Source organism: Mirounga leonina, unplaced genomic scaffold, assembly GCF_011800145.1.
Source record: "Mirounga leonina isolate KUSES-001 unplaced genomic scaffold, KU_Mleo_1.0 Mir_174, whole genome shotgun sequence".
Taxonomy (NCBI): domain Eukaryota; kingdom Metazoa; phylum Chordata; class Mammalia; order Carnivora; family Phocidae; genus Mirounga; species Mirounga leonina.
In genome coordinates, this window is record NW_023270451.1 from 18,910,650 (window position 1) to 18,938,257 (window position 27,608).

The 27,608-nt window shown below is 38.3% G+C and overlaps 1 protein-coding gene across 4 annotated transcripts in view; it reads left to right on the plus strand.

The window, feature by feature from the left end:
• Window positions 1-27,608, plus strand: part of CDK14 (cyclin dependent kinase 14) — a 548,800-nt gene that overhangs the window by 309,264 nt on the left and 211,928 nt on the right. For all 4 annotated transcript variants that reach the window (XM_035020525.1, XM_035020522.1, XM_035020524.1 and 1 more), the window contains one exon: window positions 10,076-10,196. In XM_035020525.1, coding sequence (XP_034876416.1) covers window positions 10,076-10,196 — 121 coding nt within the window. The remainder of the gene's footprint in view (window positions 1-10,075; window positions 10,197-27,608) is intronic.

Below are 27,608 nucleotides of genomic sequence, written 5' to 3' on the forward strand. Positions count from 1 at the left end.
TTTTCTTTTCTTTTCTTTTCTTTTCTTTTCTTTTCTTTTCTTTTCTTCTTTCTGTTTAGCTCTTCCTCTCTCAGTTATCACAGTCTCTGGCTGACTGCTCCATTTCTGGGGCTACTGCTTTCTGCTGCTTTCCACTTTAAAACGAAGCAGCAGATGAGAGCTCTTCTCATCCCAGCAATTAGACCCTAAGTGAAGGTTTCTGAGCATTTCTCCAAAGTACTTCCTTATCAAATTTCTCTTTTCCTTGAGGGTCTGTTGTGTGATTGTTCTGTGAGGCTCTCTACACAACATCAATCATTTTCTCTCATTTCCTATTTTTGGAACCTCCTTCCAGTAAAAGCAGCTTGTGTTTTTCTTTAAAAGGTTTATTTATTTGAGAGAGAGAGAGCACGAGCAGAGGGAGAGGGAGAAGCAGATTTCCCACTGAGCAGGGAGCCCGATGCGGGGCTCGATCCCAGGACCCTGGGATCATGACCTGAGCCGAAGGCAGACGCTTAACGACTGAGCCACGCAGGCGCCCCGAGATGCAGTAGTTTTAAAACAAGTCTGCAAATTACTTGAAACACCTCCCATTAAGAGGTGGGGTCTAATTCCCCTCTCCTTAAATATTGGGCTGATCTTAGTGACTTGCTTCTAATTAAGAGCAGGTAGAAGGAGTGACTCTTTGTGGCTTTCAAGGCTAGTTCATCAAGGGTGACACAGCATCCACCCAGGCAACCCCAAACCAGTTTGTGTTTTCTCCTCATTTCTCTTTCTTGTCCTCACCCCATCGCTTTCCCTCTCCCACCAGGCTGACCTGCCACCGCTCCAGACTTGGGAGTCACCCAGTCTGTGCCACTCCAGCTAGATGGAGCCCAGGAACACGTTTGTTCCCAGATCCCCAGTCTTCCTGGGCACACAGTGGCACTGCCTGTGTGCATCCTGGCTTAGCCACTTACTACTGTGTAACCTGGGGTAAATTCGTTTCCATTCTGTTAAATCAGCATAGTAATAATCATACTACCTTCTAGGTTGTTGTGATGACTAAATGATGTCATGTATCTGAAAACCTAATAGATTGTAACTGCTCGTTCAATTCTCATCGGGTTTGCACTAGCATATTCACTCATTTTTCATATTTTAGTATTATCTATAGTAAGACCAGGTAAAAGTATTGCACTACCCCCTCCCCCAACTTTAAAAAAAATTTAGGTGGTTTAGGAAGGAAATGGGAATGATTTTCTCATAAACCTTCCAGAGGAACACTCACTCTAATTTCTTATTTCCCTTAAAAGCTCAAAAATTAATGAGAGCATATGTTGTCATTTCAAATGTTACGTATGGACCATGTCGTCTTTATAGATTGGCTTCTTTCTTATTAAGCACAAAGGATACCTCTGGCATAAAATCATAATTATTTTTATGTAATTTGACCTAACTATAGTTGTGATTATTCAGCAATCTTTCTTTAACACATACCAGTGCACACTCTTAGAATATTTGGGGTATATATATTAATACATATTTATAACCAAATGGCCTAAAAGCTCTGAGTAATATGTCTTGATTTAAGACTGATATTTTTATGATGAACTTAGTATGTTTCACCTCTAATTTTTTTTAATTTTTTAATTAACATATAATGTATTATTTGTTTCAGGAGTACAGGTCTGTGATTCATCAGTCTTAACACAAATCACAGCGCTCACCATAGTACATACCCTCCCCAGTGTCCATCACCCAGCCACCCCGTTCCTCCCACCACCCTCCCCTCCAGCAACCCTCAGTTTGTTTCCTGAGATTAAGAGTCTCTTATGGTTTGTCTCCCTCTCTGGTTTCATGTTTCATTTTTCCCTCCCTTCCCCTATGATCCTCTGTCTTGTTTCTCAAAATCCTCCTATCAAGTGAGATCATATGATACTTATCTTTCTCTGATTGACTTATTTCGCTTAGCATAATCCCCTCTAGTTCCAGCCACATCATTGCAAATGGCAAGATTTCATTTTTTTGATGGCTGCATAATATTCCATTGTATCTATACACCACATCTTCTTTATCCATTCATCTGTTGATGGACATCTAACTTTCCATAGCTTGGCTATTGTGGGCATTGCTGCTGTAAACATAGGGGTGCATGTGCCCCTTCGGATCACTACATTTGTATCTTTGGGGTAAATACCCAGTAGTGCAATTGCTGGGTCGTAGTTACCTCTACTTTTTTAAAAATTGGGAAAAAGGGGCGCCTGGGTGGCTCAGTCGGTTGAGCGTCCGACTCTTGATTTCGGCTCAGGTCATGATCCGAGTCATGAAATTGAGCCTCTGAGCTCAGTGGGGAGTCTGCTGGGACTCTTTCTCTCCCTCTGCCTCTGTCCCTTCCCCACTGCACCCTCTTTCTCTCTCTCTCAAATAAATAAATAAATCTTTAAAAAAATAAAATAAAAATTGAGAAAAAAATCAGCCTGGATTAGGAAATTCATCAAAATTGCCAATTTAGTCAGATTATGAAATTCATTTTCTGTATTGTGTTGTCATCTGGCATTGGAATAATAACTATGGTTCTCATAAATGAGAAGCAGAAACTAGAAAACGAAATGTAAGCCAGTGAGCTGTGAAAATGATGTCACACTCTACTAGAAATGATTTCGCATTCTCTGTGAATGCGGATGTGATGTGAGGGGATCATTAAGGTGGAATTATTTACTTAAAGGCCTTTGAAGAATTTGAGCTTATATGATCTTCACACATTTAATTTTAGTAATATTTTCTTAGGATCACTGAGTTTTTATACGTGGATGGGCTCAAAGTTTCCTTAGTCTGACCCACGGGTCAGCAAAACTTTTCCTTAAAGGGCCAGATACTAAATGTAGCGCATGGGTTCTAGTCTCTGCCAGCTACTCAGCTCTGCTGTTTAGTGCAAAAATAGCCGCAGAAGATATGTGAGTGAATGGGTGTATCTGTGTTCCGGCAAAATTTATTTACAAAAACAGGTAGTCAGCTCACAGGCGCTTGAGGAATCTGATCTCAGCCCTTTTATTTTACACATAACATAGCGAGCAAGCTTACGTGACTAAACCAAGGAGACACAACTAACTAGTTAATGTCAGAACCACTATCAGGCATTTAGTTTTTTCATATCACAAGTCTTTCAATATGCAGGCTAATGCTCTGATAACAACAGCACATTGCTCATATGGTATTCAGCCGAAGGATTCTCACGGTTTGGTCTTACCATCATCAAATCTATTAGTTTCATTTAAAGCAGTATTTCCCAGGGCGCCTGGGTGGCTCAGTTGGTTAAGCGACTGCCTTCGGCTCAGGTCCTGATTCTGGAGTCCCTGGATCGAGTCCCCCATTGGGCTCCCTGCTCGGCAGGGAGCCTGCTTTTCCCTCTGACCCTCCCCCCTCTCATGTGCTCTCTGTCTCTCTCATTCTCTCTCTCTCAAATAAATAAATAAAATCTTTAAAAAAAATAAATAAATAAAGCAGTATTTCCCATAGAAGTATATTGTTTTTAACTTCTATACAAAATAGAAAATAAAATTTTCCTATATATGAAATTTAAGTATTTGAATATTTTCTATTTTTTAAAGATTTTTTCAAATTCAATTAGCCAGCATATAGTACATCATTAGTTTTTGATATAATGTCCAATGATTCATTAGTTGTGTATAACACCCAGTTCTTACCACATCATGTGCCCTCCTTACTGCCCATCACCCAGTTACCCCATCTCCCCATCCACCTCCCTATCGGCAACCCTCAGTTTGTTTCCCGGAGTCAAGAGTCTTTTTTACTTATTTATTTGAGAGAGAGAGAGAGAGAGAGAGAGAGAGAGCATGAGCAGGTGGGAGGAGCAGAGGGAGAGGGAGAGACTCCCCACTGAGCAGGGAGTCAGATGCCTTGATCCCACGGCCCTGAGATCATGACCTGAGCCAAAGGCAGATGCTTAACCAACTGAGCCATCCAGGCATCCCTGAAAATTTTCTTTGTTTTTAGAATGTCTATATTAAAATACTGTCATCGTTTCTGTTATTTAAAATGCAAGATGAAAAAAACTGTGCCCTTTAGGATAGATAGTAATTATGCATAATTTATTAACTTTAAAAATTCAAAGATAATTAAATAAAATCAGAGCAAAATAAAATATTGCCTTAACATCTTTAAATGTCTTCTGCACTTAATTTCACTTTATAAGAATTTATTTTCAAAGAATACTATTATTCAGTTGAAAGACTCTAACAATTGCCAATCAAAACATTCTTAAGGGTTTTTGGAATCCTGCAAAGACTAGCTTCTGTTAAAATAGAAATCTGGACAGAAAGGAAAACAAAGATGTTTCATCAAAGGAAAGAAAAGGATATTATAATTGTAATCCCAAAACTTTTTTTTCTACTTTAAACAATACCATGTGATATTAAATGTATGAAAATACCTTCAAATACCCACATTTCCTGCTTCCTATGATGGCAAAAATGGGCAAGGGGATTGGAAGAAGTCCAACTTTCATAGTGCTTCTAGAGAAAGATTGGGCATTGAAGTCTTTTATTATTTTTTACATTGAAGAGTATCCCAACTAAATTTTAATTTTCAATTAAATTAATTTCAGCAAATATAGTTCATTATTGTCTAAAATGTATTTTGAAATTGATAACTTTTGCCATGGACAGACTTGAGGTTAGTGTAACAATCCAGCAAGAGATGAGGATGACCTAGGGAGGAAGAAAAGAGGGAAATTATAAAGTAAAATCTGTTGAATTTTGTAATTTTGTAAATGGAAGGAGCCTTCAATGAAATAAGCCCCCTGACTTCGGTGAATGGATGGATGGTGATGTTTAGTGGCGAGTTCTAGAACACTGGCAGAGAGAACATTAGTTGGAGAATTGGGGGCAGGAAGAATGTTTGTGATACCCATGTAAGATCTACATGGACTTTTTTTGAATAAAAATCTAAAGTTTTAGGGGAAGATTGATGCTAGAGATATTTATTTGGGATCATTAGCATGTAGAGAGTAACCGAAGCCATGGGAGTAAATAGTGTCACCCAGGAAAATTTGCCAAGTGCAAAGGGAAGAGGTTGAATCCAGAACTCTGGAGGACACCAGAAGAAAATACTTTTGTTTTGTTTTGTGTGATGGTTGTTTATTGATACATTCTAGGAGCAGCAGTAAAGAATTTTCAGAATGTTTTAGCACATCATAGATATTAATATAAATCCTCTAGGAGGAAGAGGACTCCATTAAACATTTATATGAGAAAAGACATTTCTGACCAGTTCCCAGGACTGTGGAAAAGAAAAAAAAAAAAATATATATATATATATATATATAAAAGCCTTCCTCCGCCCTTCCTCTATGGACTGGCACATGGAATAGAGAAGTCTTTTCCTTTCCACCTTTCCAGCCTCACTGCTAGATGGTAAAATATTACCCAAGTATTTCGTGTCTGTTTGGAATCAAGTTGTGAAGAACGGAGCTGCTCTCCTAGAAATATTGATTTTGTCATTAAGAGCAAGACTCTTTTTCTGATTGTTTAGTTTGGGGAATGAGGAATGTTGAGAGAGAGGTATGGGAGTTGCTCTAATATAAACACAAAACTACTGACAAGGACAAAACAGTGGCACATCCTCTGGGAAATGGTGGAGCCTATTCCTTATAGCATATTTCAGTTGAGTTTTGCAAATTCATCTGGTTTTTGCCATTATTCCACTTAATTAGAAAGAAACAAGTCATTGTTGTCAGTTCTTTCTCAATTCCTTGGTTGAAGAATTGAGCAGAGACATGGGAATTATCATTCTTGAACCCCTATCCTAGGTTTAGCGATTTTCTTCATAGAATTAGAGGTTACTCAGTCCCCAGTCAATCTTACCGCGTGCACAAGGGATGCATTGGAATTTGAAAGAATAATTAGATGTGCACAGAATATAAAATCTAACATATATCTGTGTACAGCTATAAGAACTTTTACTGTTTTTGGAAACTGAAACGGTTTACTAGTGAAATGCATTTACTCCTGGACTCATGGCATATTTCCCGTATTGACAATGCAGGTGGCTGTAGGCCCTTGTGGTTGGGGTCTTGTTGAGTGCCTGTAGGGCATTTTTATGCCTAGGGAGGAATGGGATAGCCCCGCATCTGAAGCCTGTGGACAGATGTGAGCTGGAGATCAAATCTTGTGAGAAATCACTTTTGGGTGACATTAAAACATGGCATTAGCCACAATTACCTGTACACACTTGAGAAAGCCCTGGTTTGACTTTATAACCCTAGACAAAACCAGCAGTTAAGGGGCAGATGGGGGGAGATCCCAGGAGACCAAGCCACTCCTGTTCACTTTTCTATGTCTGAGGAGTCAAAGGAGTAAATTTAAAAGAAGGGGAGTAGCCAACAGTGCCCACTGCAGCTTTGAGAACTATTAGGTAAGGCCTGAAGGGTGTGCATTGGTTGATGCTAAACAACTAGTCTGTTTAGGACAGATGTTGGAAGCATTATCAAATGATTTATTTTGTGCCCCTGCCAGAGGGTAGAAGCAGGCTGAGGGTGGCAGCCGATGTTCGATCGCCATCTTAGAGAGATAAAGTAAAGGAATTCTTTCATTGGGTAAAAAGTTAATTATGAAGCTTAACTCTTCTGGAAATCTAAGATTCTTCTGTGCTAGCTAGTATCAAGGTTGCCCAACTTTGAATAATTGGCAATAGGGCTTGAACAGCAGGATTTTTTAGTCTCCTCTAGGGTTTCTCATGAGTTAGAAATGGTAACCTGTTAAAGTGGGATACTCTGATTTGTTCTGTAAGCCATTTTGTTTTATTTTGTTTTTATTTTTTTAAAGATTTTATTTATTTATTTGAGAGAGAGAGAATGAGAGACAGAGAGCATGAGAGGGAGGAGGGTCAGAGGGAGAAGCAGACTCCCTGCCGAGCAGGGAGCCCGATGCGGGACTCGATCCCGGGACTCCAGGATCATGACCTGAGCCGAAGGCAGTCGCTTAACCAACTGAGCCACCCAGGCGCCCAAAGATCACCCTGTTCTGTAAGCCATTTTAGATGTGCATAGGAACACACACCCTTTCGTATGCACACACTCAGCCTAAACAGCAGCGTGCAAATAACGTGTACTCATCTGTTTAGCAATTCACTTTTCTTTTTGACTTTTAATTCAAACTAAACATTAGTATAAGAAGTTTTGATAATAACCCATGAACTTCATCCTTTTTAAAAGGTAGTGTGGCTCTCTTCCTGTACTGTAACCATAGCAACTGACAAGGAACAGAGAAAGAAAGCTTTCACACACGCTGTGCTAATTAATCCTGTCCTACAGTTTTCCTTCAGCTGGAGGATGCAGTTTAATAAATTCTGCATGAGTAAGTATGTTTTGATGCATGACTGTAAATACATGGCAATATCTTTACCAAAAATATTTATTAAAAATATAGTTATATATTCCTACATCAAGGTATACTCTTTTTTTGATTCATTGCTTTAATAATTTGTTCCCTCCCTGAAAAATTTGGGATCTATATATCTTTTTAACTGAACAGACATATTTTTAAGATGAAAGCCTTTTGTTTATCACCATATAGGACACCTTCCACAAGAAAATGTCTTAATTGACTATATTGAAGTGAGATGATAGAAGAGTTTTTCTCAAGCGATGCAAAGGAATATGTCTTAAAAATATAGTAACATTCTTCAGTATGACACATTAACATGCAAACCATTTTAAGAAACTGCCTTAGCACGTTAAAAAGTTAGATATTGCAAACTCATTTTCACTCTTGATTTGGGAAGTTATATGACCCATATCAGTGGTGTTTGGGTAGTCCCTTGACCTAAACGTGTGGGAAGGAGGAGAATAATGGAAACAAAGAGCTTTTCCTTTTCATATTTTTCAGACATATTTAACCACTTTTACAAACTAATTTTCAGAGTAAACATACTTGACCTGAAATCACATAATTATTTAGATTTACACTATTTCTAGGTTATTTTGAAGTCTTGTTCTCTCTTTAAACTGGAAATACCACAGTTTTCTTTAACTAGCCTGGTCTTCTAAGCTGTTAAAGAAAATCTCAGAGTTTTTTCATTCTCCTATTCCTCTAGCCTAGCTTTCTGTCAGCAGGGCCTCAGAAAAACCAATAGGATCCAGCCTGAATGTTTTTGGCATCCCATTTCACATGACAAGAGCATATGGAACGAGTCAGAACCTATTTCAAGGACTTGTACTTAGCTCTTTGGTCTCTGTATAGAAACATGCTCATTTGAGGAGCTAAATCTTTTTTTATTATTATTTAATTTTATTTTATTATGTTATGTAAGTCACCATACATCATTAGTTTTTGATGTAGTGATCCATGATTCATTGTTCATTGTAACTAAATCTTTTGATGGGATTATTAAATTCTGGAAACACTTTACCATCCTGATTGTCCTATCTGTTTAGTTTTACCTGAATTTAGGTAGGTTAAAACGTTGTAGAGAAAAGTAGAGGTTACTATGGAAATCTATTATTAAATAGTTGTTCCATTCATGTGCAGAAAAGTAGGGTACCATATATATGTATGTATGTGTATAGTCTGTACATGTTAATATAGAATACTTATCAACATTAACCAATTTATAATATACCATTGTATTATTATAAAAACTGAATTGTAGAAAAAATTGAGTTACTGTAACCATAGCTGAATTAACTAGAAATTATTTGTCTCATCAGCTGTCCTATTAATTTTAACATTTTCATATAATACAGTAAAGGGAATATCAAGTGTTTAATAAACAGGAGAAAAATCATGTTCCTAAGTAGTACATAAAAATATACATAATCAACATTAAAAGGAATATGTAATGGTACATTTATTGTAAAAATGTTATAGGTGCTTTGAGCCTCACAGTGATAAATAATACTTTTCGCTTGTTATTAATGAACATACCCAGATAGAAAGCTATCACACGGATTTTTTTTCTTTTGAAAAAGAACATCTACAGATTTTGTGATTTTTTAAAAGGAATTATATATTCATTGTAGAAAACTTAGGAAAAAAACCTTGAAAAATGTATTAAGTAAAGAAAAAAAACTGGGGGGGCACTGAGGTGGCTCAGTCAGTTAGGCATCCAAGTTTTGATTTTGGCTCAGGTCATGATCTCAGCGTCATGAGATCAAACCTTATATCGTGTTCACGCTGGGTGTGGAGCCTGCTTAAGACTCCCTCTCTCCTTCTTCCTCTGCCCACCCCCTCCCCCAAGTAACAACAACAACAACAACAGAAAAGCCCAAAACTGGATAATCCCATTTTCCAGAGCTAACCACTAAACAAATAGTTTCTGCCAATCTTTTTTCTATGCTAAAGTATTTATGGTTATGAGGTCAAATTGCACGCAATCCTTCACTTAACATATTACTGTGACCATTTTCTCCATTTCTAAAATTCTTAGAAAACATTTCAATTTATTCTACGGTATCTCATCATCTCTATGTTCCAAATTTAACTATTCCTTTATAGTTATTTATGTAGGTCATTTTCAAATGAGTTTCCTGAACATTTCCCAGTAAGTATTTGTCAGAACACTGAAAGAAAAAGTAGTTTTGGGACAACCCTTTGAGAAAAACCTCATATTTTCTTCTTTCAGATTCATAATATATATTAGAAAAAGCAAGGGCACTAAGAAGTCTCACAGTATGAAGACCTGTTTTAACTTTTTAAACCATCTTTTCCCAAAATCATTTGACATTGGAATCTTTTCTCCTAATACTTACTTATAACCCATAGCACTAGGGCTCCATGAAACATTCTTCGGGAAGTCCAGGAGATTTCTAAGCTTCTGTGTAATGTCTAATAGTTTATGAATTGTTTGTTTACTTTCCTGGGATTTTATCAGGTTTATGATGCTTGATTAGGAAATATAAGTGACTATTGGTTATTAGCATTATTTGAAACAGACAGCAATGTACTTTCCCCAGCCTTTCTAGTAACATTGACAATGCATTTGTGATTCTGTATTACAATGTCATGTTTGACCTTTTTAAAACTGTGAGCATTCAAATTTAAATTTCCTTGTTCTATTAATGCCTATTAAACTTCTTTGTGTTTCCTTTAATCCACAGGTCTTGCAAGAGCAAAATCCGTCCCTAGCCACACATACTCCAATGAAGTGGTTACCTTGTGGTACAGACCTCCAGATGTCCTCCTGGGCTCGACAGAGTATTCCACCTGCCTTGACATGTGGTGAGAAATGGAAGATTTACTCTAGCTAATTTATCTGTATTGCGTGGTCTGGGTCATGCCTAGACAAACATTCTAACAGTTTGAATGAAGATTAATGGTGCAGGAGTGTTTGCCTGTGTGTGGTAGGATTGCTGGATTTAAAAAAAAAAAACATGATTGGGAATATTCCCTAATCAGAGGCTCCCTTGCAGATGGTGTCTGATAATGGTTCTTGATGGACAGGGGCAGAGATATTTTTCTGTCAGTACAGTGATTTTTCTCCCTGAGGGTCTTAATTTGTAGCTCTGTTTTATAACAAGGAGGCGTATATCTCCAAACAGTAGTATGGGTTGGAAATAGAGAAAGTGTGTTGCAATCAACAACAAAGCTCAGATTAAGTGGCCTGAAAATTTTGGTGTTACTGTTAGTCACTAAATTTGGTGTAGTACACTCTTTTTTTTTTTTTTTAAGATTTTATTTATTTATATGAGAGAGAGAGTGAGAGAGAGAAAGAGCACGAGAGGGGGGAGCGGGAGAGGGAGAAGCAGACTCCCTGCCGAGCAGGGAGCCCCATGCGGGACTCGATCCTGGGACTCCAGGATCGTGACCTGAGCCGAAGGCAGTCGCTTAACCAACTGAGCCACCCAGGCGCCCCTGGTGTAGTACACTCTTGAGAACTTGGTACAAATTATCCAAAATGAAACAAAACAATTACTTTTTAAAAATATCACAGTAAGTTTAATTTCAATAGAGTCTGTTTCACACGATGGTTTAGCAAAACTTAAAAACCTGTTTAGGAGGCCCAAAGACTGACAAGATTTAATGCATAATTATTATTAATTATAAGGTATAATGAATTCCCGGAGTGCCTGGGTGGCTCAGTTGGTTAAAAGTCTGCCTTTGGCTCAGGTCATGATCCCAGGGTTCTTGTGTTGGGTTCCCCGCTCAGCGGTGAGTCTGCTTCTTTCTCTCCCTCTGCCCTTCTCCCCACCCACACTTGTGCTCCCTCTTTCTCTCAAATAAATAATTTTTTTAAAAAAATCTTGAAGTATAAAGTATAATGAGTTTCCAATCCAGTGTGATCTAAATCAAATAATCAAGTAAGGGAATAATCTTATTTTTAGTAGTCAGGAAAGTCTTCCTAGAGACTTGAAAATGTCCTCTATTAATAGAAAAATCCCTTTTCTAGACCCACAGTTGTGTTCAAAGTAAAACGATTCACATTGCACTTGTGCTATTTTATCATAGGAATCTTCTTCCATGAATGATTATGCCCCCATATATGAAATTCAGTTACATGTTCTTACAATGTTTATGACCTCAATAAAACTTTAGCATGTGTTATGCATCTTCCTGCCATGTACTTACTTCACTGTTCTTCCCTCAGTAATCTTGGCTTTTAGTAAATTAGGCTGTTATGAGACCTGGCATCTTTCCTGATGTTTTTGATCCAAACATTTTACAGTAAGAAAACAATCAAGTTCCTTGTGATGTAGGGCACAGTGTAGATTTTCTTAATTTAGGCTCCAGCAAACTCCCCCCCCCCCACCAGGAGTAAGATTTCAGGATCTGTAAAGCCACTGAGAATATATGCAGCATTTATGTACACATGGATATATTTATTTTTATGGGGTGTAGATCTGTAGCTTTCAGTAGAGCTATAAAAGAATCTGGGTCATCAAACAGCCTAAAATCTATTGTCATAAATTTTGTAATGCCTCATAATAAATCTAATACCAAGGTAATGCATATTCCAAAACACTGAGAATAAAGATGACCATCTATCATTAAGAAGCTGAGCCGATTCATTTTTCCATTACACTTTTTGGCTTTTTTTTAAAGATGGTTGTTCACACAATTAAATTTTTTTTTTCCCCCAAGCGTAAGCAGAGGCTTGGGCAAAAGAGGTATTTTGATCTTTAGTCATAATGGGGGAAAAGGTTGGAAATAAGGGTCAGTTATCAGGATATCAGTTACTACCTTTCTCATTCCCTACTTCCTTCCTGCCTTACAGTTGAGAGTTGGCTATACAAATAATCATTAGTTAATATTCTTGAGTTATGGAGTGTTTTTATTTTTTGAGTATGAAAATTCTTGGTTGTCTTTTAGTGAGGTCGGTTAAGGACTCTGCTAATAGAACATAGTTTGGAAATATTTGTGACTTGGAGACAGTTTTGTCTTAGTGCTTGGCAGTTAAGTCTCTACACTCATAATGAGAAGAAGCTGTTTTTTATACATTAGTGGCTAATTTTTTCCAAACCTTTAAAAGTGCTCTTTAAAGTACAAAGAACCACATGGATTTTGACTTGCTGATATGCCTGTTTCTGATATATGGTATTTGATTTCCGCCCACCCATCCTTTTTTTCTTTAATGTGTGTCTGCGTGTGTGTGTGTGTGTGTGTGTTCATCCTCTTGAAGAAGGCTTAGGTTCTTTCTGCCTATTTGCTTTAAACAGAGACATAATGAAGCATAAAAAGAAGACTGTTATTTAAGTGGAAGGTAGGAAAACTGATACAAAATAGAAGACCCCAAATGCCCTTTTGTCTGCATGCCAAGGTTATTCATTGCCAAAACCAAATAGTAAATGTGTTGTGTTTGAGCAGTTCCCATGCTTATTGGCTTTCCATTTTCAAGCCCTAAAATCTGAGTTCTGTCTATGCCATTCCTGTCATTCTGACTCTGATTTCATTCCAAGCCATTTTCTAAAAGCCATTTTGTTATTATTCTATAAATCTGAGAAAATGTATGTATTTTTCCGGTTAGAAGTTCACAGGAACTGATTTTTGCATAATCAATGACATCGATGCTGGGTATTCACAGAACTAGATATGGGACTATAATTGAGTCATGGCTCAGCTGCACCAAGGAGAAGTGCAAATATGAATGCATGGACAATAGCGGGGAGGCAGGTGGTAGTGGGTTCAGGCTATTTTTACAGTTCATTTACCATCCTGGGGCAGTAGGGTAGTAACTAAAAACTAACGATCCCTGCACAGTGTTACATTTCCCAGTTTTCTGTTTGAATAGCCACAGGCAATAAAAATATTAATGAAGACACATATGCATTAACGTTGGCAGCAAGTGATGGAAAATCAGAGCTCGCCGTGTGATGATTTACTGCTCTAGGTCTCCAGCACTGTGGCAGTGTGGAAATATACATGCAGTTCGAGAACTCAGCAGGAAATGTAGGTTTTTGATACCTTTGTCTCCCTCCGTGAAGGAGGATTTAAGCAGAGGAATCAAACTGGACATTGTCTCACGTATAACTTCTCTTAATTCTTGGATTTTATAACTCTTTGAAAGTCAAGGCGTAGGAAATCATCTTTAAGCTTCAAAACCAAAAGGCTTATGAAGGACTGAGAACCACATTATGAGAAGTGCCAATGTGAAAAGCAGCTTATCTGTGTAGTTCCTCCCCCGCCAGGGAGTTCTGCTCTAGCTGTCGAGGTCATTGCTCTAAATGAGCTTTAGGTTTCTTTATAGAAGCTCAGAAATATGTTTAGAGGGGCATTTGTTTTCTCAAGCGGAAGGTCACTTGGGATTATTTTAAGGGATTAATTTGTAACATATGGTGACTAATGTAGCTAATAAATAATAGTATCTCATCAACATCAGTGCTTCTGGGGGCCACGCTGTGTTGGGTAGGGCCACGCCCTACCTTGTGGCCCTACCCAACACAATGTGTGAAGAATGAGAGCGCACAAGTCTCTGCCTTTCACCATCTTTTTAGAAGCTAATTAACATATTAACTATGCTTGTCAAAATGTGGGGCAAATCATTTATAAATAAGCCTGTCAAATGTAATGAGATGCATATTAAATCATTCTTTTCTCTATTACGTCTCTGATTTAAGATTAAAATTAATTTTTTTAACATTGTAGCAGCTGGATGGTTAGAAAAAGATTTCCATACCAGTCTTGATATATAGAAAAATGACTGCTTCTAAATTGATTCTGCAAAAATCAGTAAAGAAATTACCTATTTATTGAGTATTATAAGGCCATTTAGCATTGATTTCTACTAAGTAAGACTAATCACCATACATATTGGCAATGTATGGAGTTCTGCCATCATCCTTAATGACCACTCCTGAACCAAGGAAATTTATGTAATAAAATAAGATTTCCTAGGACTCCAGTTTGTTTACCACTGTTTTAAGAGAGAGAATCATAAATGAGTTCTACTGTAGCCCCCACCCAGAATATAAATCTGTTCTATATGAGGTTCTGTCTTGAGTAACTGAGTGACAGTATTAATAGTAGTGGAGTCTTAAGAAACAGTAATCATAATAGTAACAATAATAGATATCTTCTTGGACACAAACTGGATTCTAAGTTTCTCTTATGCATTTTTATCTTATATATTTTAATTACTATCCTGCACCATTATACAGTGGAAGAAAACAAAACACAGAGAGACTAAATAAGATAGTAAAGTTCATTTAGTTAGTAAACAGAGGTAACATGCAAATTTAGGGCTAACTCACTGCAAAGCCCTTTCTTTTTACACCATATTACATAATCTCTTCTTAAGATGATTTCTAAGAAACTGGTTTTTATTTTACTGGTAAAGTGATTCTAAAACACAAATACGGTAAAATTCCATTTTTATAGTTTAGGTTATGCTCTGAGTCATTTTGGATCCTTTATGTGCTTTGAATAAAGTAGGTGGCCTTCACTCTCACTCAGCTGGTTTATGGACTGCCTTTCTCCACTCATGTCAGTGTTCTGTATCATATAGTTTTATTAAAGGAGGAATTTCTTTGAAATAAACTTATGATGTGAATCACTGGATTGAATGCATTTTCATGAGACCAGTATCGATGCTGGCATGTATTTTCCCAACTCTTAAACATTACTCACTCACCACTGCTGCTAAAATGAATGAATCCATTTAAAAAAGAATGGTAGTGGGGCACCTGGGTGATGCAGTCAGTTGGGTGTCTGGCTCAGGACGTGATCTCAGGGTCATGATCTCAGGGTCCTGAGATCGAGCCCTGCATCCGGCTGCATACTCAGTGTGGAGTCTACTGAAGACTCTCTCTCCCTCTCCCTTTGTCCTTCCCTACCACTCTCTCTTTCTCTTTCTCTCTCTCTGACAAATAAATCTTTAAGAAAATAAAAATAAATTTAAAAAAGAATGGTAGAAGAATGAGAATTTGAGTTCAGGAGCTACATAAAGTCATCTGTCTGTCAACATTATTTACACATTTTCTTATTAATCAGTTCATAAGACCAGAGAGGATTCAAATTAGTCACTGTCAAAAGTAACAACTCTTTAAGAGCTCTTGAGAGCTGCTCAAATAATACATGACCCAAGTGACTTGTTGATGTAGCTGCTGACGATGCCATAGAACATAATAAAAGAACAGGGCTTAGTCAGACAGGCATCTAGGTGGTTGAAAGCTGAGCTCATGAGGCAACCTAGTTTCTGCCCCGTTTCTACTACTGGAGTCCCTTAAAATTAGGAAGACCACGTAGTATAGCATCCATACCAGGATACTTTTGAAAGTTAATAGTTGTTCTGCTGGGGCAATAGGTGTAAAACAGAGATTTAACTGTGGCATGTGGCCATCTTTGTCATAAAGCACTAGACAATAATTTGCTAAATACTAGTTATCAGAAGAGCCTTAATGCATATGAGTGCTTAATTCAGACCTAAGACTGCTGGCTACAAACTCAAGATTCCTAGCAGAAAACTTCTATTACATTGCTTAATAAAGAATTATTTCCAAAAGTGCAATTCTTGAATATTAGATTATTATGGCATCAGAGAGTGGCTGGCAAAGTGTTGAATTTAGCAGTGGCTTTGGAGTGCAAAGGAACCAGTTCTCTTTCTCTATCAAAAGCTTAGCATGGTTATGGTTTTTACATCCCCTGTTTGTCTATCAGTGTGTGTTTGTGAGAGAAACAGTGTATGTGTGTTTTTAATGGGTATGTTCGGTCATTTATAAGTGATAATTTAACTGAATAATATATAAAATGAGGCCTTACATGTAGTCTTCACTACTAAATATTTTAAAAATAAATTAAAATTTCCCCATTTTTGTCAAAGTTGCAAAGTAAATGGCTACCCACAAACTGATTTTTGGGCAATATTTGAGTAGCCAATCACAATGACTAAGTTTCACAATATTAAGAAAGCACTTGGTGTATTCAGCTACCTCACTGGTTTGTGAGAATTGCAAGAGATGGTTGATTGTGAAATTCCTTAGGAAATCTAAAACTCCACAAATGCTGAGAATAGTTTTCTTATCAGCTCTTAATATATTAATCAGCTAACCCAAATATATTGCATTTCTATTGAAGTATTGCATCCAAGGGTGCTCCAAGATATATAAAAGAAATGGACGATTCTACATTTGGTTTTAGGGAGATTAACATACTGTTTGTATCTAGAGAATTAGAGAGAAATTTTGGCCCAGAATGTTCTCATCTTACCTTTGTGTGTTTCTATGTGTTGTGTGTTTAATTTGGAAATATCAAATCAAGCCCTCCAAATTTAGAGAACATTGGATGTACACTAGCACCTTTTATGTGTTAATTTGTGTATTTACTCATGTAGGAATTAGAAATCAGTTCTCTAATCACATAACTAGCAGTGGTTTGCTGTGTAAAGGAGAGGCAAAGTTGTAGTAGAAAACACATTGAAAGCCTAAATTAGGTTCTGTCTCTGCCACACCTTACCTGTGTGATTTTGGTTAACCAAATCCCTTAACTATCCTTATCTTCAGTTTCCAAATCAGAAATCTATTTCAGGTATAACCAACAACTCATAGCCACCACCACAGTAATACTAGCAAAGATCATAATCTCCTGCCTCACCTATACTTAACCAGAAGCAAGTACTTCCAGCTCTTTTAGTATCTACCTCCATATGTCTTAAGTTGTTTATATTGCTGTTTATTGATTTATTATTTTAGACATTATCTACTAAGTAGGTGTTATGGTAGGTGAAGATTTAATTTTCTTCCGTCACCCATTCCCCATTCCACCTTCACCCCAAGCTCCCAGTAAAGAATCTCTATCACATTTTGATACATTAATATGTAAATATTATTCATGGTAAGTCAAGTAATATTCATGATTATGTGTCCTCCTTGTAGAATCTTTTGCTTTTCCTAGACTTTATGGTTGTCTCTGATTTTTATTAGTTTAGTTGTCTTTGTTCCTATTGTTCATTATTTATAGGTGTAAAATATTTGTCAATTACCTACGAAAAAATATTTTCCAAATGCTCAAACACATCAGCAAATCTATCTATACCATTTAATTTTCTTGGCATCACCCTCCCTCCACTTTTTCTTTGAAAATTTCCTCTCAGTTCTTTGATTCCTTGCGTTAGCAGAGCTGAATATCTGTCATGTTGTGACTTCCATTTGCCCCTCTAGTATTGTTGTAGGTCCTAAGATGGTTATTTGTTTCTCTCCAAATCTGTTCTCTACCCATTTGTTCCCTGTCCTATGTCCTGGATGGCTAACCCCTATGCAGTACATCCTCCAAGCTGCCTTGGCTTCTGGTTTCCAGTTGGGTTCAGGCAATGGACAGGGAAAAGAAGGAGATTGAATATTCTTCCCTAATTCTTTTCTTTAGCCCACATTTCTGGAAATGACTGACTATAACTTCTGTGGGTAAACCCTTCTTCTGTGGCTCTAGCTGTCAATAGATTCCACTAACACTTGACCTTTTTAATTCTAGGGGTAATAATGGCTATTAGTTCTAAGGTAGGTAATGGCTTCCTGCTGTTGCTAGCCTCTTAGTGTTTTAGTATGTCTTATTGGTTCCCTTACACCTCTGTAAGTAATCACCTCATTAAAGTCTGTTCTGAGTTAAATTCATTTTCCTTCTGGACCTTTACTGGTTCCAGATTCCCTATTTCCTGGATTCCATGTCTTCCTTCTTTAGTATACTCAAAAAGAATGCATTGCAGATACAATTTTCAAATTCTTAGTTTTCTGAAAATGTCTTTATTCCACTCTCACACATGATTGATAAACTTTGGCTGAGAATATAATTAGGTTTTTCTTCCCCCTCAGAATTTTGAATGCATTACTTAATTTCTTTAGAGCTTCTGCTATTGTTGCTGAGAAATCTGATTCTATTCTTATTCGCAGTCATTTGTATGCCCCCTCATACTTTTTCTCTGGAAAATATTAGACTCTTCTAATCCTGATATTCTAAAATTTGATGATAATGTCCTTTGATTGTTTGTTTTTTTGGTTTTTGCATTGGTGCCGGGTAGATTCTCTTCAATATAAAGACATAGTTCTTAGAAAAGTTCTTGAATTTTTTTAAATGATTTATTTCCTTCCATCTTCTCTGTTTTCACTTTTGGGAAAATTTGTAATAGTTTGATATTGAAGCTCCTAACTTAATCCACAATTTTTAAAAACATTTTCTCTCTTATTTTACAACTTTTTATCTTCAAACTTTCCATCTTTTCTTAAAAAATTTTAATTACCATATATATAAGTGCCCACTTCCTGTTCCTCTGGGTTCTGTTGGAAGCTTTCCTTAAATATGGGGTTGGGAGGACTCCTTGGCTGTCCATTTATTTTTATAAATGAGGCACTATAATTCTGTATGTATACGTAGGGGGCACCAGTTGACTGGTAAGTTTATTATATATTGTTCAGTCAAAAAGCTGGACTTTTCAATGGGAGATCCATACATGCCAGTGTCTGAAGGCCTAGTCTTTGTTCTTCCTCACATGCTGATTCCTGGCATCCAGCATCCTCAAGGCAGGACAGGAGAGGGGAGCTGATGGTCACACAGGCCAGGAAACATATTTTTCACTTAATTTCCCTTTTCTCAGCTCTGTGCCTCACCCTGATCTCTTTTATTCTCAATTTGAGGCCTTGTGTTTTTAATTTCTCCAGGGAATAAACACTCAGTGCCCTGCTGGTGGGTTGGGATGCAAGATGGTCAGAGAAGGCCTATGGGTCATTTGCTTTGTGCAGACTTCCAGGTCTCCACTCTATTTCCGGTTGCAGACTCATCTTCACCCTTTCTAGAACCTGTATCTCCCAGTGCTGAGCCTTTTCTGAGTGGTCCTAAATAAATAATCTGACTATAACTTGAAGTTGTAACTGCCTGCGGTCAGCCTAGATTTGCCACAGCTTCATCCACATCCTCTAAAAAAAAGTTCTCTCTCATCCACTGATGTTTCCTCATCTATTTATTTTGTCCTTGTTCAAAATTTTATTCCTTAACTCACACTTTGGTCACTTTGGGGAGGGAGAGGGCGTCTGTGCACATTTTGCCCATGTCCTACTGTTGTTGAGAATTTAATATTCGTGGCTTTAACTAGGGACAGTTGACTGCTAAGATCCTTGCCCTGTAGAAATTTGTGATTTTGCTTGGACACAGATGTGAGTTGTAGGTGCTAATGGGTGGGAGCCAATCAAACAGCACAGTGCAGGCTGGAGCCTCTTGACTGCCAGGACTTAGTGTGACAGTGGACATTTGTCATCCTTACCACTAAACTGTTAGTGACATATGACAACTTTAGTCATGAAAACAAACTTAAAAAGAAAGCCATATGCTTTTTGAGGAGCTGGTGATGAAAGGGAATAGAATGTGAAGTGATGGATGTTAAAAAGACAAAAATTGTACACGAATTTAAAGAATTGGCTGCAGAAAGCAGTCCTTTAGATCCATGGCCTGTGTGGATGCAACATAAGCTTGCCCTTAAAACAAGCAAAAGCAATTAGTGAAACTCTTCCAACAAGTGTTCCAGTCAGTATAAAGTTTCTAATCCAATGAAGGTGAAAGGCTGGACTGTTAATTTATGGGTACAGGCAAGATATGATTGAATGGAAATGTAACCGGGGAGCAACTGGGAGCTTGTATAAGCATCACTGTGTGACTGTAGTTAGTAAAGGGATTTGGATGTCCACTTCGTACTGTTCATTGAACGATGGAAGTGGGGACTTCTGTACTGTTGTGACATTTGTAAATTAATTCCTCAGGACACTGCATTATCTGGAGTGTACTTTAATTAAGAGCCACATTTTCAGGGCGCCTGGGTGGCTCAGTTGGTTAAGCGACTGCCTTCGGCTCAGGTCATGATCCTGGAGTCCCGGGATCGAGCCCGATATGGGAAGTCTGCTTCCCCTCTGACCCTCCCCCCTCTCATATGCTCTCTCTCTCTTATTCTCTCTCTCATAAATAAATAAAATCTTTAAAAAAAAAAAAGCGCCACATTTTCATTTACTGGTATTCTGCTGTGTGAATTAATATAACTTAAATTTACTAATGGCTTTCTTGATTCTAGACACTTCTTTATATAACTGAGAAATTTAGATTTTTTTTTTCAGTTTTGTTCTTCAAATGCAGCGTCCTTAGATTCCTATTAGGTGTCACTAGGGGATAAAAAGAAATGATACAAAAACAGAAAAAGAATTAAAGTGAAACTTAACTAAAATAACCTATTAGTGGCCAAAAAGCAGGCCGCTAAATTCCATTAAAAAATAAATAAAATCAGGGGCACCTGGCTGGCTCAGTCTGTTAAGCATCTGCCTTCAGCTCAGGTTGTGATCCCGGAGTCCTGCGATCGGACCCCATATCGGGCTCCTCTCTCAGCGGGGAGTCTGCTTCTCCCTCTCCCTCTGACCCTTCCCCCTGCCCGTGGTCTCTCAGGCTCACTCTCTCTCTCTCAAATGAATAAATAAAAAATCTTAAAGAAATAAATAAAACGTAATCACAGTCTGTAACAGGCACTTAGTATTTTTTTTTTCGTACAACAAATGCTTTACTATTCCATTGAGATGCTTACAAATACTGAAGAACACCCAGCCCAGGCCCAGCAGCCATGGCCCAGTGCTGGGAACCAGGGCAGGGAGGTGGGCTTAGTGTTAGGGCTTGAAGGATTGAGGCCACACAGTTGGCAGCCTGGTCCTTGGCTCTCCACTTCTGTTGCCCTAATGAGGCCAAAGGGAGGACAACCAGACCTCAGGGTCCTCTCTCTCTGCTGCCTCCTCTTGTTCAGGTTTTCCCCATGGGGTATCTGAGCATTCTTCCATCCCTGTTAGAAACCCAGCCTATACAGAACCCCTCTAGCTGCCTCTCCCTCTTCCTCTGGTCTCTGGATGCCCCAGCTTCATTCCTTCTGGCTCTAAGCAAGGCAGGAGTGGAAGAGAGAGGTCTGGACTGGGGGTCTGGCAGGCTGTGCGTCAGGGCCTGGAAACACAGGCAGGGGGTGGGAAGGTGGTGTTCAGTCCCTTATCCCAGCATGAGATGCCTGAGGTCCTGGGCTGGAGAATTGGCTATATGTACCTTCAGATGGGCCCACAACTGAAGCATGGCGTTACCAGGAACCGAATCTGAGTAGCTCCCTGTTTTCCTATACACATGTGAGTTGTTCATCGTTTGCTGTGGCATTTTATATTTCTCTGTATTTCCATAGAGACAGTAGATTCTAAGAATGAGGTGTTTACGTAATTTCATTTTCTGTAGCACTTGGCAAGTTTTTTCTATTCTTATTGATAATTCAGTGGCTCTTCCTTGATTGCTAGCTTGTACCATGTTTGCCTCTGAAAACAGGATATATTCATAGCCTGCTATAAACTCTACAAATTCAACAACTTTATTATCTTAACTATATACATTTTCATCTATTGTCATTTAATCCTAACATGTTTAATTTAGAAACTGTTTCAGAGTTTTAGCAACCCAGTGAAATCAATTCATATTTTTGTTATATTGTTATTCTCTGGCCATTTTAAACCCTTGCCTCCCACCCGCCAAATCTGAAGGTGCTTGGTTATGTTGCCCACATTAGCTGGTTGGTGGTGGCACAGGGGAAAACAAAACAAAACAAAACAAACCCTCTGGAGTCCTAGGGGCAGCCTCCTTCCCACAAAGATCTCCCTTGCATAACATAATAGGAGTATCTTTATTCATTCAACAAAACCGTACAGAATGTCCAGGGGTTCAAGCATGAAAAAAACCTGCTCCTTGACCTCAAGCAGCACCCACTGGTGCTACCGATGGTCTAGATTGCAGAGCCACATTCCAGGGCACAGCATCAAGAATATTCCATGAAACCCACAGACATCACCAAAAAATGGACAATGTGGATTTCCAATGGAAAGCTCTTTGCCCTCAGGTCTTCCATATATTATCTAAGATATCAGATTGTTGTCAAATATTTTACTGTCACGTATCCTCTGTGCAGTCATATATCTTAGGAGTGCCCACGCCAAGATTCTTAACCATAGTCCATCAAAGTCCAGCTCTGCCATGTGATGACTGGAACTAAACATAGTAACTGAACACCCTGCAGATTGAAGTTCAGAATTCTCCCCCGTAGAATGATAGAGTAATTTACGTGAAGGTTTCAGCAGTCATTTCTCTTCCTGATACGCAGACATGGTTTCTCTAAAAAGATTTGGTATGTCATTTACTTTGATCTTTAAGAGAATTACCCATGAACAATTTTTTTTCCTGATTCCTCATTTCACATTTTGCAGGAGGATTAATACATTTGCAGGGAAAAAACTTGTAACTTCCTTTCTGCATCAGCTGTCATATAAACAGAAATTAAAGATGTGCAAGGCTTATTAATTTGTTTTCTCTTGTCCTGTGTGGCCTACAGTTATTCCTTGGAGAAGTGCTTTCACTGGTAGCATTTTAAATGACTAATCAAATGGGACTTCTCTCTTCCTGTATTGTTCTGTAGTATAAGAAATACTGTTTTTTGCTATCCAATGCAAAATTTTTTTCCTTACCGTAGTCCTCAATAACAGCCTTACCTATTTACATTTTTGTGTTAATTGTGACTAGTTTCTCAGATGTTCCTGGTCCGAATATTCCTACTTATCTATATAACCCGTAGCTGTTGTTTTAAGATTTTATCTCTGGGGTCTTCATTATCTGTGGGAGTCGGTTTTGAATTTTCAAGCATTTTTAAACAGCCACAACAATCTTATTTTCAGCACTGAGCAATGATGATAGACTTCAGTTTTTAAGGGTAGTTTTATTGTTTTCTGTGCCTGCACCTTAATTTTGAAGATTTGATTTTGTTTTATTCTCATCCTCGTTAGTATTTGTGTCATCAGTAATGAGAACCAATTTGCCATCTCTATTTCTTCTTTTTTTAATCTAACAGACCAACCAAATAGACATGTTCTAACTAGCAAGGCGGCATGGCATCACGGAGGGCTCGCTGGCCCAGGATTCAGAATCACCTTTTCAGGTTCTGGGACTGAAACTAAGACATTTAAACATGTAGTACAGTTTCCTTACATGTAAAAATTGAAACAGTGTCGTAGGCATTCTCTAAAATTCCTCCAGCTCTAGATTTTAGCATTCAAGTAAATTGTACTGCCAAACCAGAGGTTTCCATAGAGGCTGCTGGAATTCCTTCAGAGTAGCTTACAAATAAAGTTAGGGTTTAGATATTCTGGTGAAATTTGGTTTAGATATTTTGCTGAGCTGATTTTTTTTTTTTACATTTAATATAATAATAATAATCATAGGTCTAAGTCAAATTCTTGTCTCTACTGCAGTTTTTTATGTGCATTCCTCAGACTAACTTATGCATTCATTCATTCATTTGTTCATTTTAAGGATATTTATTAAACGCCTATTTTGAACTGGACTTTAGATCAGGTGCTGGCACTTACAGAGGTAAGAAAAATCCATCCATGCTTTCAAGGTCAGAGGGAAAGGCAGTGGGATAAGCTATCATACAAGTATATACAGTTAGGACACTGGCAGCTCAGAGATGAAGGTGATAAACTTACCCTTGGTGGTTAGTTGAGGAGAGGTGGGGAGGTCAAGGAAGGTGTCATCAAGCAGTAATTAGTTGGGCTGACAGGTCAAACCCGCCTTTCAAAGTTGACAAAATTTGGGCAAAGGGACGCATAGACCTTACCGTGGACAAAAGTAACCTACCTTGATATTTGTGGGTAAATTAGAAGGACGGAGTTTAAGAAGCAGCTGAGAAAAAGGAAGGAACGGAGGGAGGGGGAAAGTGGTTAGAGACCAGAATGGAGAAATATTTAGGAATAGTTAGGATATGACACCTTGATGATGGAATGAGAGTAATATAGGAAAGGTAAGGGTTTCAGATGACTACTGAGTTTCTAGCTCAGGTAACTGGACCAGAAAGCAGAAATACAGCTCTGCCATATGATTTGTCATACAAACACACACACTAAAATATACATGTACGAAAATATATGTATAATGAAATATACATACTAAAATATATAGTTAGATATATGCATATTAAAATGTGAGCAAGAAACGTAAGGAGCATTAATGCCATTGGTACTTTAAGGTGGGTGGGCTTCTTGATCTTCCTCCTAAGTCTTATTTCAGGTGTGGATCCTGGGACGGTGGTTTCCACTCACACACCTGTTCCCTCCTGCCGGGTCAGCAGCAGGATACCCTGGGCCTTGGCTTTACTCAACTACATTAACTTTCTTTCTTTTTTTTTTAAAAAAGATTTTATTTATTTATTTGAGACAGAGAGAGAGTGCACAAGCAGGGGGAGGAGGAGCAGAGGGAGAGGGTGAAGCAGGCTTCTCGCGGAGCAGGGAGCCCGATGCAGGGCTGGAACCCAGGACCCTGGGATCATGACCTGAGCCGAAGGCAGACGCTTAACTGATTGAGCCACCCAGGCGACCCTACATTAACTTTCTGTACTTCATTCTTTACTTTTGTTTAATTTTTGTCCTGATATGTTTAATTTGTAAGTGCAACTTCTTAAGTTTTTCACAGTTTGAAAAATAAATCTTAGCATCCCCCTTACATAAAAGGTCTATTGTTTGGGATTGAATATTTTCTGAGATGAGCTTTTACATGCAGTCTTAAGGTTTGATTTGATTTTGTTTTCATTTCTTGAGAGCGAAATACTCCACAGAAGTATTTGACTAAGATATATTGTGCCTATCTGTGCCTAATGAACCACTAACCACACAGTAAATGATGAGTGACAGTTTAATCAATTCAGTTCCTTCAGTAGTCACCAAGGGCATTTGGAATGTAATTTTTTAATCTTTCACTTTTCAAATACTGCAGATGCCAACATGAAAAGATCACGTCTGTTATGTGTAATAAATTTTCTTACAAGGTATAGGAAAAAAATTCTTTTTAAATTTTGGTCTTTTAAAAGCTAACCTCCTAGGGAACAGAACTCTTTGGTCCCTTTTACAAATACATACATTCCAACAGAGAAAAGTGAGATAAATAAATGGCCACCTTGGTGCATCAGATCGTACTAGCTTTAATTGCATAATGGTGCATTTCAATGAACCATGGCTAAATAAAATTACCTATTAGGTTAATTAATGTGGAACCTATCTGAGTTAGTATTGCATCACAGTGTGTAAAATTCAGATTGTGTTTAGCATTTAATCTAATTTACTTTACTAGTCTGCTGTTTCTTTGTTCCTTTGGCTAGAGCCTGAATACACATTCAGAAAATTAACCTGAGATAAAAAACTCCTTTCAAGACAGAATTACCTAGATTCGTTTAGATTCATGTTCCTCAGTTTCTGGTCCTGTGACCAGCAGCATCTGCATTGCTTAGGAGGCTTGTTAGAAATACAAGATCTCAAGGTGCCTGGGTGGCTCAGTTGGTTGGGTGTCTGACTTTTGGTTTCGGCTGAGGTCATGATCTCAGGGTCATGGGATCCAGCCCCGAGTCAGGGTCTGTGCTGAGTGTGGAGCCTGCTTGAAATTCTTTCTCTCTCTCTCTCAGCTCCTCCCCCCACCCCTCATGCTCTCTCGCTCTCTTTCTCTCTCTCTTAAAAATAAATAAATAAATAAATAAATAAATAAATGAATGAATGAATGAATGAATGAATGAAAGAAAGAAAGAAAGAAAGAAAGAAAAATGGAAGATCTCAGGCTTCAGCCCAGACCTAGTCAGTCAGAATTCTGTGTTCTACTAAGATCTCCACCTGATTAGCATACACAATAGAGGGTGAGAAGCAAAGCTTCAGATGCTTTTTTACTGACTGACACATAGGCTTTGAGGAGATTTCTGGTGCCAGCCTAATGTTGGAAGAGGAAAGCAAAAGAACTAACTTGCAGTGGGCGCCTGGGTGGCTCAGTTGGTTAAGCGACTGCCTTCGGCTCAGGTCATGATCCTGGAGTCACAGGATCGAGTCCCGCATCGGGCTCCCTGCTCGGCGGGGAGTCTGCTTCTCCCTCTGACCCTCCCCCTCTCATGCTCTCTGTCTCTCATTCTCTCTCTCTCAAATAAATAAATAAAATCTTAAAAAAAAAGAAAAAAAAAAAAAGAATTAACTTGCAGTGAGTTATGGTTCTGCTCATGTGCTTTCTTCCTGCCAGAAGCAGCTTGACACTCTGTCTTTATCTTCAGCCCGCTTTCCAAATGTTTTGACAATGCAGATAGTTCTGAATGGTTCTAAATGATTCTCTAAACTTGAGTAGAGGCCTCCTAACTTGCAGTTAGAGAAGTCTGCATGGAAGGGACAGGTCTCCCCTCCAGGTGATAGTGTGAGCCAGGCGGGTCGCTGTCCACTGTGCCCAGACTCAGATACACAGGCTACGCTGTGCCATGATCCCGCCCAGACTCTGTAGTTAAGCTCTGCGAATTGAGAATGAAACTGCCACTTGTCTGCTTAAAGCTTTCTATCCTAAGGAATCTCAAGCCTTTGCTAATACATGGACGGGATTAGAAGCTAAAATCCAGGATAGGTTTTTTTTGAGATCTTGATTGCACCATATTTTAAAACATTAAAGTCCTTCTACATTGTGTACTGGGACTGAACCAAACTGTTGCCCTGAGAATTAGGAAAGGAGAACAATGTTTTATTTTTTGCTGACCAGAATAAGATTAATGCCAAGAAGAAAAATAAGAAGCTCTAGGTCCTGTTTTATATTTATTCATGGGATATAATCATCTATTGGGTTAATTAATATCTTGTAACACTCATGTCTTTGTGAGAAAATTGAGTATACTCCACGATGCAGATATTGTTTGAGTATAAGAGCTGAGGGATCTAATGAATCCCTATTTTAGTGGAAGGATATAAAGTTATCCAATGGGATTTTAATAAACACGTACATTACAGTGCATCTTAACTGGTTACAATAGTGACTAACCTGATTTCATTCAGGTCTGGGAGGGCCGCTATATTGCCAAAACCACTTTGACTCATTTGAGCTGTGCCTTTCAGAGTAAGAGACCAAATCCTGGTTCTGACAACCATGACAGCAGCTGGTCCATTTATAAGTAAATACATTACAGTTGCAGGAAGTAAACATGAGAAGCTGGAGTTAGGGGCCCTAACCCAGTCTGAGAGATCAGGAAGCCTCCCCAGAGAAGTGGTGGTGAGCTTGCTGTTCCCTACTCTGATGGAGAAATGTTTTTGCCCCTTCTCTGGAAATTCCCTTTTTTCTCTACATTCACACTCCCTGCTAATGCCCCAAACTTAATAGTACAGATAAATT